Raw genomic sequence first — 12,180 nt, 5'->3', positions numbered from 1 at the left:
GCCTGTCGGTACTTGTCCGCTGCCTCAGGAGTCCTATGAGCCAAAAGAACCCGATAGGACTCCTTCTTCAGCTTGACGGCATCCCTCACCGCCGGTGTCCACCAACGGGTTCTAGGATTACCGCCACGACAGGCACCAACTACCTTGCGGCCACAGCTCCAATCAGCCGCCTCGACAATAGAGGCGCGGAACATGGTCCATTCGGACTCAATGTCCAGCACCTCCCTCGTGACATGTTCAAAGTTCTTCCGGAGGTGGGAATTGAAACTCTCTCTGACAGGAGACTCTGCCAGACATTCCCAGCAAACCCTCACAATGCGTTTGGGCCTGCCAGGTCTGTCCGGCATCCTCCCCCACCATCGCAGCCAACTCACCAGCAGGTGGTGATCGGTAGAAAGCTCCGCTATATAAATAAATGTAAATTACTTAGTTTTCCTGTAAGCTTTAAATTTCTAGGTAGGAGCGAACGTTTGACAGACATAGCAGCAGTAACTAATGGGGGCGGGGCTAAGCGGAACAAGCGCAGCAAAATGAAAAGCTGTCCCACTGTCAAACGACACAATTGCGAGACGTATATGCGACATTGCAAGTGACCTTGAGTAGACAAATGAAAAGAAAGTCGTTTTGCTTTACAAGTGGACGAAGCTACTGACAGCAATAAAGACCGCCTGTTCATCGCATACGTCCGCTTTGTGAATGGCGAGTCACTGCGAGGATTTGCTGTTTTGCAAATACATGAAAAATAGAGCCACTGCTGGATGAGCTGTTCAAGATAATGGACAGTTTCCTCAAATAACACGACCTTAAATGGGAAAACTGTGTGGGCTTTTGCTGCGATGGCGCATAGACCATGGGCAGGGTGAAGAAACGGGCTGCATGAGGCTCTAATAAAGAGGGTTGGACACACTGTGTCATTCACCGGGAAGCACTCGCGTCAAAGCAGCTCAGCCCCGAACTCAATGAGGTTTTAACAGATGTTGTGAGCGCGGTAAATTTGATCAAAACACGACCACTGAAAGTGCGACTGTTCTCTGCACTGTGTGAGGAAATGGGAGTTGAGTTATTTTATTAGGGCCCGCAATGGCCCATTGCAAAAGGACTCCCGAAGGGAGTCCTTATGCAATGGGACATAAGGACCTATTGTTATTCGTTCGTTTTTTAGGGCCCGCAATGGCCCATTGCAAAAGGACTCTTCGGGAGTCCTTATGCAATGGGACATAAGGACCTATTGTTATTCGTTCGTTTTTTAGGGCCCGCAATGGCCCATTGCAAAAGGACTCTTCGGGAGTCCTTATGCAATGGGACATAAGGACCTATTGTTATTCGTTCGTTTTTTAGGGCCCGCAATGGCCCATTGCAAAAGGACTCTTCGGGAGTCCTTATGCAATGGGACATAAGGACCAATTGTTATTCGTTCGTTTTTTAGGGCCCGCAATGGCCCATTGCAAAAGGACTCTTCGGGAGTCCTTATGCAATGGGACATAAGGACCTATTGTTATTCGTTCGTTTTATTATTCTTTATTCTTCCGCCGCCACAACAAACTGTAATTTGACCCACTTAACATGCTTCAAAACTCACCATATTTGACCCACACATCAGGACCTGCGAAAATTACCTTTTTTTAAAAAAAAAAACGAACCTCAAAACTCAAAATTGCGCTCTAGCGCCCCCTAGGAAAAAAAAAACTAGACTGCTTATATCTCCCACTAGGAAGGTCGGAAAGACATGAAACAAAAACCTCTATGTAGGTCTGACTCAGACCTAACTTTCATAATGGTACATTCTCGGGCTACAATCTACAGGAAGTTGGCAATTCCCCCTTCAAGACAAAAAAGTACTAAAAACAGTCACTTTTGCCTCTTTGAGCTGTAATTTGACCCACTTAACATGCTTCAAAACTCACCATATTTGACCCACACATCAGGACCTGCGAAAATTACCTTTTTTAAAAATAAAAAAAACGAACCCCAAAACTCAAAATTGCGCTCTAGCGCCCCCTAGGAAAAAAAAAACTAGACTGCTTATATCTCCCACTAGGAAGGTCGGAAAGACATGAAACAAAAACCTCTATGTAGGTCTGACTCAGACCTAACTTTCATAATGGTACATTCTCGGGCTAAAATCTACAGGAAGTTGGCAATTCCCCCTTCAAGACAAAAAAGTACTAAAAACAGTTACTTTTGCCTCTTTGAGCTGTAATTTGACCCACTTAACATGCTTCAAAACTCACCATATTTGACCCACACATCAGGACCTGCGAAAATTACCTTTTTTTAAAAAAAAAAACGAACCCCAAAACTCAAAATTGCGCTCTAGCACCCCCTAGGAAAAAAAAAACTAGACTGCTTATATCTCCCACTAGGAAGATCGGAAAGACATGAAACAAAAACCTCTATGTAGGTCTGACTCAGACCTAACTTTCATAATGGTACATTCTCGGGCTAAAATCTACAGGAAGTTGGCAATTCCCCCTTCAAGACAAAAAAGTACTAAAAACAGTCACTTTTGCCTCTTTGAGCTGTAATTTGACCCCCTTAACATGCTTCAAAACTCACCGAACTGAACACAAACATCAGGACTGGCTAAAACTGTGATCTAATGAAAAAACCTAACCCCAAATCTAAAAATTGTGCTCTACAGCAATTTTTTTTATAAAACGAACAAAAAACTGCTCCTCGGAAGAAAAAAATTACAAAACTGCCTGTAACTCCCACTGGGAAGGTCGGAGAGACATGAAACAAAAACCTCTATGTAGGTCTCACTTAGACCTACATTTCATAAATTGACAACCCCCAGCAAAAATATACAGGAAGTTTGCTATTCCCCCTTCAACACAACATTTTTGTAAAAACCCGTCCCCTTTCTTCCAACATTATCTCCTCTGAGCGCGTTTGTTGTTTCGGCTTCAAACTTACTCAGGAGAGCGATTGAACCCTTCTGATTAAAAGTTGGTGAAAGAGTTGTGATACCTGCTCCGGTTTTGATTTTATGACCCTTCAAAGACCCGCTGCACTGATGCTCCTGCGGTGCTGTTTTTTTTAAGATGGCTGCTCAAAAGCAGGAAGCACCAACGTGCCCACAAATTGCAGACAAGGTAGGTACACTAGACAAAAGTCTTGGGACACTTCAGACTAAAAGTAGACAAAAGTATTGGGACACTTAGGACTAGCACCTGCCAAATACGCGGGCCCGACCAACGCTGCTTGCAGCTTTAATTATTCTTTATTCTTCCGCCGCCACAACAAACTGTAATTTGACCCACTTAACATGCTTCAAAACTCACCATATTTGACCCACACATCAGGACCTGCGAAAATTACCTTTTTTTAAAAAAAAAAAACGAACCCCAAAACTCAAAATTGCGCTCTAGCGCCCCCTAGGAAAAAAAAAACTAGACTGCTTATATCTCCCACTAGGAAGGTCGGAAAGACATGAAACAAAAACCTCTATGTAGGTCTGACTCAGACCTAACTTTCATAATGGTACATTCTCGGGCTAAAATCTACAGGAAGTTGGCAATTCCCCCTTCAAGACAAAAAAGTACTAAAAACAGTCACTTTTGCCTCTTTGAGCTGTAATTTGACCCACTTAACATGCTTCAAAACTCACCATATTTGACCCACACATCAGGACCTGCGAAAATTACCTTTTTTAAAAAAAAAAAAACGAACCCCAAAACTCAAAATTGCGCTCTAGCGCCCCCTAGGAAAAAAAAAACTAGACTGCTTATATCTCCCACTAGGAAGGTCGGAAAGACATGAAACAAAAACCTCTATGTAGGTCTGACTCAGACCTAACTTTCATAATGGTACATTCTCGGGCTAAAATCTACAGGAAGTTGGCAATTCCCCCTTCAAGACAAAAAAGTACTAAAAACAGTCACTTTTGCCTCTTTGAGCTGTAATTTGACCCCCTTAACATGCTTCAAAACTCACCGAACTGTACGCACACATCAGGACTGGCAAAAATTGAGATCTAATAAAAAAACCTAACACCAATTTTTAAAATTGCGCTGTACAGCAATTTTTGAATAAAACGGAGAAAAAACTGCTCCTCGGAAGAAAAAAATGACAAAACTGCCTGTAACTCCCACTGGGAAGGTCGGAGAGACATGAAACAAAAACCTCTATGTAGGTCTCACTTAGACCTACATTTCATAAATTGACAACTCCCAGCAAAAATATACAGGAAGTTTGCTATTCCCCCTTCAACACAACATTTTTGTAAAAACCCGTCCCCTTTCTTCCAACATTATCTCCTCTGAGCGCGTTTGTTGTTTCGGCTTCAAACTTACTCAGGAGAGCGATTGAACCCTTCTGATTAAAAGTTGGTGAAAGAGTTGTGATACCTGCTCCGGTTTTGATTTTATGACCCTTCAAAGACCCGCTGCACTGATGCTCCTGCGGTGCTGTTTTTTTAAGATGGCTGCTCAAAAGCAGGAAGCACCAACGTGCCCACACAATGCAGACAAGGTAGGTACACTAGACAAAAGTCTTGGGACACTTCAGACTAAAAGTAGACAAAAGTATTGGGACACTTAGGACTAGCACCTGCCAAATACGCGGGCCCGACCAACGCTGCTTGCAGCTTTAATTATTCTTTATTCTTCCGCCGCCACAACAAACTGTAATTTGACCCACTTAACATGCTTCAAAACTCACCATATTTGACCCACACATCAGGACCTGCGAAAATTACCTTTTTTTTAAAAAAAAAAACGAACCCCAAAACTCAAAATTGCGCTCTAACGCCCCCTAGGAAAAAAAAAAATAGACTGCTTATATCTCCCACTAGGAAGGTCGGAAAGACATGAAACAAAAACCTCTATGTAGGTCTGACTCAGACCTAACTTTCATAATGGTACATTCTCGGGCTAAAATCTACAGGAAGTTGGCAATTCCCCCTTCAAGACAAAAAAGTACTAAAAACAGTCACTTTTGCCTCTTTGAGCTGTAATTTGACCCACTTAACATGCTTCAAAACTCACCACATTTGACCCACACATCAGGACCTGCGAAAATTACCTTTTTAAAAAAAAAAAACGAACCCCAAAACTCAAAATTGCGCTCTAGCGCCCCCTAGGAAAAAAAAAACTAGACTGCTTATATCTCCCACTAGGAAGGTCGGAAAGACATGAAACAAAAACCTCTATGTAGGTCTGACTCAGACCTACCTTTCATAATGGTACATTCTCGGGCTAAAATCTACAGGAAGTTGGCAATTCCCCCTTCAAGACAAAAAAGTACTAAAAACAGTCACTTTTGCCTCTTTGAGCTGTAATTTGACCCCCTTAACATGCTTCAAAACTCACCGAACTGAACACACACATCAGGACTGGCAAAAATTGAGATCTAATAAAAAAAACCTAACACCAATTTTTAAAATTGCGCTGTACAGCAATTTTTGAATAAAACGGAGAAAAAACTGCTCCTCGGAAGAAAAAAATGACAAAACTGCCTGTAACTCCCACTGGGAAGGTCGGAGAGACATGAAACAAAAACCTCTATGTAGGTCTCACTTAGACCTACATTTCATAAATTGACAACCCCCAGCAAAAATATACAGGAAGTTTGCTATTCCCCCTTCAACACAACACTTTTGTAAAAACCCGTCCCCTTTCTTCCAACATTATCTCCTCTGAGCGCGTTTGTTGTTTCGGCTTCAAACTTACTCAGGAGAGCGATTGAACCCTTCTGATTAAAAGTTGGTGAAAGAGTTGTGATACCTGCTCCGGTTTTGATTTTATGACCCTTCAAAGACCCGCTGCACTGATGCTCCTGCGGTGCTGTTTTTTTTAAGATGGCTGCTCAAAAGCAGGAAGCACCAACGTGCCCACAAATTGCAGACAAGGTAGGTACACGAGACAAAAGTCTTGGGACACTTCAGACTAAAAGTAGACAAAAGTATTGGGACACTTAGGACTAGCACCTGCCAAATACGCGGGCCCGAACAACGCTGCTTGCAGCTTTAATTTATTATTGAACTTGATGCAAGTTATACCACAGCTGCACAGTTATTAGGGCCCGCAATGGGACATAAGGACCTATTGAATTTCTAAGGTTTTATTATTATTATTATTATTCTTTATTATTGTTCCGCAGCTTTGCGCACTACTTTGACCCCCTTAACATGCTTCAAAACTCACCAAATTTGACGCACACATAAAAAAAACTCGAACAAAACTCTTTGGTAAAAAAACCAAACCCCAAAACTCAAAATTGCGCTCTAGCGCCCCCTACCAAGTAAACTTTTTCTAACTCCCAGTACGAATGTCGTAGAGACATGAAACAAAAACCTCTATGTAGGTCTCACTTAGACTTAAAATTTAATAATTTATTTCCTCGGCCAAAAATCTACAGAAAGTTTGCTATTCCCCCTTCAAGACAAAAAAGTACTAAAAATAGTCACTTTTGCCTCTTTCAGCTGTCATTTGACCCTCTTAACATGCTTCAAAACTCACCAAACTGAACACACACATCAGGACTGGCTAAAACTGTGATCTAATGAAAAAACCTAACCCCAAATCTCAAAATTGTGCTCTACAGCAATTTTTTAATAAAACGCACAAAAAACTGCTCCTCGGATGAAAAATCTGACAAAACTGCCTGTAACTCCCACTGGGAAGGTCGGAGAGACATGAAACAAAAACCTCTCCGTAGGTCTCACTTAGACCTACATTTCATAAATTGACAACCCCCAGCAAAAATATACAGGAAGTTTGCTATTCCCCCTTCAACACAACACTTTTGTAAAAACCCGTCCCCTTTCTTCCAACATTATCTCCTCTGAGCGCGTTTGTTGTTTCGGCTTCAAACTTACTCAGGAGAGCGATTGAACCCTTCTGATTAAAAGTTGGTGAAAGAGTTGTGATACCTGCTCCGGTTTTGATTTTATGAGCCTTCAAAGACCCGCTGCACTGATGCTCCTGCGGTGCTGTTTTTTTAAGATGGCTGCTCAAAAGCAGGAAGCACCAACGTGCCCACAAATTGCAGACAAGGTAGGTACACTAGACTAAAGTCTTGGGACACTTCAGACTAAACGTAGACAAAAGTATTGGGACACTTAGGACTAGCACCTGCCAAATACGCGGGCCCCAACAACGCTGCTTGCAGCTTTAATTTATTATTGAACTTGATGCAAGTTATACCACAGCTGCACAGTTATTTTATTTATTATTGAACTTGATGCAAGTTATACCACAGCTGCACAGTTATTTTATTTATTATTGAACTTGATGCAAGTTATACCACAACTGCACAGTTATTTGATTTATTATTGAACTTGATGCAAGTTATTTGATTTATTATTGAACTTGATGCAAGTTATAACACTTTTATTTGATTTATTATTGAACTTGATGCAAGTTATTTGATTTATTATTGAACTTGATGCAAGTTATAACACTTTTTGATTAGTTATTGAACTTGATGCAAGTTATAACACTTTTTGATTAGTTATTGAACTTGATGCAAGTTATAACACTTTTTGATTTGTTATTGAACTTGATGCAAGTTATTTTATTTATTATTGAACTTGATGCAAGTTATACCACAACTGCACAGTTATTTTATTTATTATTGAACTTGATGTTATTTTATGTTATTGAGTTTGAATGTATACAACTTGATGTTACTTGATGTTCAATAAATTTGGAAATGTTAAGCTTGGCATTAGCGTTCTGTTAGGCCGATGGGGGCAGGTGGGGCTTGAAAACTCCCTCTTGTCCAAAGTGGGGGGAAATAAGTCTGCGGGCTATAGAGCGTTTTCTATTGGGGCTCCAGTACTATGGAATGCCCTCCCGGTAACAATTAGAGATGCTACCTCAGTAGAAGCATTTAAGTCCCATCTTAAAACTCATTTGTATACTCTAGCCTTTAAATAGCCCCCCTGTTAGACCAGTTGATCTGCCGTTTCTTTTCTTTTCTCCTCTGCTCCCCTTTTCCTTGAGGGGGGGGGGGGGGGGGGGGGGCACAGGTCCGGTGGCCATGGATGAAGTGCTGGCTGTCCAGAGTCGGGACCCGGGGTGGACCGCTCGCCTGTGCATCGGCTGGGAACATCTCTGCGCTGCTGACCCGTCTCCGCTCGGGATGGTGTCCTGCTGGCCCCACTATGGACTGGACTCTTACTATTATGTTGGATCCACTATGGACTGGACTCTCACAATATTATGTCAGACCCACTCGACATCCATTGCATTCGGTCTCCCCTAGAGGGGGGGGGTTACCCACATATGCGGTCCTCTCCAAGGTTTCTCATAGTCATTCACATCGACGTCCCACTGGGGTGAGTTTTTCCTTGCCCGTATGTGGGCTTTGTACCGAGGATGTCGTTGTGGCTTGTGCAGCCCTTTGAGACACTTGTGATTTAGGGCTATATAAATAAAGATTGATTGATTGATGACAAAAAAAGTTTGAGAACCACTGGAGTAAAGGCAGGTGGCCAAATACTTTTGGCAATATATTGTACATCGCGATATAGATGATTCCAATCAAAGAAAAGAGGGAAAAAAGCGCCCTCTAGTGGGGCTTTGACCCCTTATTTCGGAGTGATTGTTGTTATTCTGGACGTGTTGGACGTGTCCGACATTCCAGTGGGCCATAAACGTCACACAGGGCGGCGTTGCGTTCAAGGCCCCTCCCCCACTTCCACACCATGAGGCTCCAGTGTTGACAGGCCGCCTCCAGGCAGGCAGGCAGCAGGCAGCAGGCAGCGAGGCCCGGCCTTGGCGAGCGAGCGCACCGCGGAGACAAAAGCGTCTGTCCTCGCCCCTCCTTGTCATTTTCAGTCGACGCCCACCGGGGGAGAAGCGGCAATTATAACCCCCCTCCCGTTCCAAAGCGTTTTAATTCGGCGGCCGTGCGGAAATTCCGCCTGTGGTCCGCATTTAGCACGGAGCTAACCGGAGCGACCCGCCTCCTCTTCATTTGTCAACAAAGGGGTTTGACAAGCCCGCGGAGGCCCTTCCCCCACGCCGCCATATAAGGATGATTTGCCGCGGCTAGCGACGTTCTCGCTTCCCCGTCCTGCGTCGACTTCCTCCGGAGCGAAACATGGCGGAGCGCGGGGCACAGCAGCCCCCTGCCAAGCGTCTCTGCTGCCGGCCGGGCTATGGCTCGACGTGTCGGCAAGGCCAGCGCGCCGGAGCTCCGGCGGGCGGCCACGGCGAGTCGTCGCCGGGCAAAACCCACAACCCGGAGTCGCTGCTGGACATCGCGGCGAGGCGAGTGGCGGAAAAGTGGCCCTTCCAGCGGGTGGAGGAGCGCTTCGAGCGGATCCCGGAGCCCGTCCAGAGGCGGATCGTGTACTGGTCCTTCCCGAGGAGCGAGCGGGAGATCTGCATGTACTCGTCGTTCGGCAGCGGCGGGGCGGAGGAGCTCGCCGGCGGCCCGGAGAGCGGCGACGAGACGCGGCTGCCCTTCCGCCGCGGCGTCGCTCTGCTGGAGGGCGGCTGCGTGGACAACGTCCTGCAAGTGGGTGAGTTCAACATTTTTGCCTTTTTTACGCCTAAAAAAAGAGGAAAAAACAAGCAGGAGTTTGACGATGGAGGTGGGATTCCAGACAAAGTGACACAAAAGATGAGCCGCGCTGAGGCGACAATGGGGCTTTAAATCCGCTCAATGGGATTTTGCTTTTTAATAAAAACCCTCTGCTTGCGGCACTTTGCATTCTCAATGTCGCATTAAAGGCCCTAAAGAGAATTTAACATGCAACACAAAGAAGCTTTTCAGGCTCTTTTACAAACTGGAAAGAGAATGCGTCTGCTTTCTTTAAGTCTCCTTTAAAGAGGAACTGCACTTTTTCTCTTTTTATGCCTTCTACCTCACAAATAAACATTAGCAAGAGTCAGCTAACAATGAAGGCTATTGAAGTAGCTTTATTCAGCTTATAAAGCGCTCTATAAAAACATCCAAAAGCGTATAAACCAGGGGTGTCAAACTCATTTATCTACTCCCAACTGGTAAAATCACGGCACGATAACTTAAAAATAAAGACAATTACAGATTGTTTTATTTGTTTAAAAATAGAACAAGCACAATCTGAAATTGTACAAATCATAATGTTGTTTTATTTTTTTACACTTACACGTTGCGGTTAATAGTATTCTATCTTTATTTGTCGTTTTTGATATTTTCTGAATAAATTATGTGATAATCTTCATCAGTCAGCTCATTGATGTTAATTTTCAATCTATCAAGGTACAAAAATGATATCAAATTCAAATCACAGGATGTTATTTATGTAGTTTGATCATTTTCCTCGACATCATGTGGTTTATTTTGCACACATGTATCTACAAAGATACAAAGAATTGCTATTGCGACATCTAGTGGACACATTTAAAACAGCGGTTTCTTGCATTCAAAAATTTCAGGTACATTTTTATACTTAGCAAACTCATCCCGCGGGCCGGATAAAACCTGTTTGCGGACACCGTTTGGAATTTACCAAATTTTCCACGTTTTCCCCCCCCGTTTCCTTGCATCTCCATATATGGTATAAGGTTACCCAAAGTGCTTTGCGCGAGTCCGCCATCGTAGTCCGCGTTGTAGTCCATAAGCTCCTTCTTATTCACTATCCTCTTGTTGTGACTCGTACATACTTCCAATTAAAAAGTAGCGTACAGCTTGAACTGTCGGTAGATTAAGTTCAACAGATTCAAACCATTCCACATTCAATTCATCCTGGAAATTCTAACTTTCAAATTTTCTGAATTTTCCTTATTTCCAACCTTTTTTCTTGCGATGACTCCTTTCACATTTTTCAACCGTTCCACTGTCAAAACATTCCTCTGAATCAGGACAAAAAAACCAAGTTGGTTTAAGAGCTTGAACATTTCCCGGTTTTCCCGAAATTCCGTAATACCATTTTTCAAACAAATTTCTTGACCAATTTAAACAATTCTAACACCAACCAATTCAGCTAATTCAGGACATTATGCTCTTTTTTTTTTTTTTTTATAAAAATAAAAAATCCCACTTTTCCCAAATTTCCAGGAAGTTCTTATTGAAATGAATGGGACATTTTTCCAAGTTGCACAATTCCCGCATTTTTCAACCGATTCAAACCATTCCTCCTTCAACACATTCACTTCATCCTGGAAATTTAAACAACAATTTTTCCCACGTTTAACAAATTTCCAGGAATTCCAGTTTTTTTCTAATTTTATTTCCAACCTTTTTTAGTGCGACGACTCCTTTCACTTTTTTCAACCCACTTCAACCGTTCCACTGTCAAAACATTCCTCTTAGTCAGGACAAAAAACAAGTTGGTTTAATAACTTGAAAATTTCCCGGTTTTCCCAAAATTCCGTAAAACAATTTTTCAGTGAAAAAAACTGTTACTACTTAGTATCCTGACCAATTTAAACAATTCCAACACCAACCAATTCAACTCAGTCAGGACATTCATGCTCAAATTTTTTTTAAATAAAAATAAAAATTCCCACTTTTCCCAAATTTCCAGGAAGTTCCCATTGACATGTATGGGATATTTTTCCAAGTTGCACAATTCCCACATTTTTCAACCGATTCAAACCATTCCTCCTTCAACACATTCACTTCATCCTGGAAATTTAAACAACTATTTTTCCCACGTTTAACAAATTTCCAGGAATTCCAGTTTTTTTCTAATTTTATTTCCAACCTTTTTTAGTGCGACGACTCCTTTCACTTTTTTCAACCCACTTCAACCGTTCCACTGTCAAAACATTCCTCTTAGTCAGGACAAAAAACAAGTTGGTTTAATAACTTGAACATTTCCCGGTTTCCCCAAAATTCCGTAAAACCATTTTTCAGTGAAAAAAACTGTTACTACTTAGTATCCTGACCAATTTAAACAATTCCAACACCAACCAATTCAACTCAGTCAGGACATTCATGCTCAAATTTTTTTTAAATAAAAATAAAAATTCCCACTTTTCCCAAATTTCCAGGAAGTTCCCATTGACATGTATGGGACATTTTTCCAAGTTGCACAATTCCCACATTTTTCAACTGATTCAAACCATTCCTCCTTCAACACATTCACTTCATCCTGGAAATTTAAACAACAATTTTTCCCACGTTTAACAAATTTCCAGGAATTCGTGTTTTTTTCAAATTTTATTTCCAACCTTTTTTAGTGCGACGACTCCTTTCACTTTTTTCAACCCACTTCAACCATTCCACTGTCAAAACATT

General features: G+C 42.3%; 1 protein-coding gene across 1 annotated transcript in view; it reads left to right on the top strand.

The window, feature by feature from the left end:
- Nucleotides 1–8,672: 8,672 nt before the first annotated feature.
- zswim6 (zinc finger, SWIM-type containing 6) overlaps nt 8,673–12,180 on the top strand; it is a 103,411-nt gene continuing 99,903 nt past the window's right edge. The window contains exon 1 of the mRNA XM_061966332.1: nt 8,673–9,475. Coding sequence (XP_061822316.1) covers nt 9,052–9,475 — 424 coding nt within the window. The 5' untranslated portion in view covers nt 8,673–9,051. The remainder of the gene's footprint in view (nt 9,476–12,180) is intronic.

The sequence above is a fragment of the Nerophis lumbriciformis genome, linkage group LG11 (assembly GCF_033978685.3).
Source record: "Nerophis lumbriciformis linkage group LG11, RoL_Nlum_v2.1, whole genome shotgun sequence".
Classification (NCBI taxonomy): Eukaryota; Metazoa; Chordata; class Actinopteri; order Syngnathiformes; family Syngnathidae; genus Nerophis; species Nerophis lumbriciformis.
Note: the sequence above shows the minus strand (reverse complement) of the source record. Positions and strands in the feature narration are given on the sequence as shown.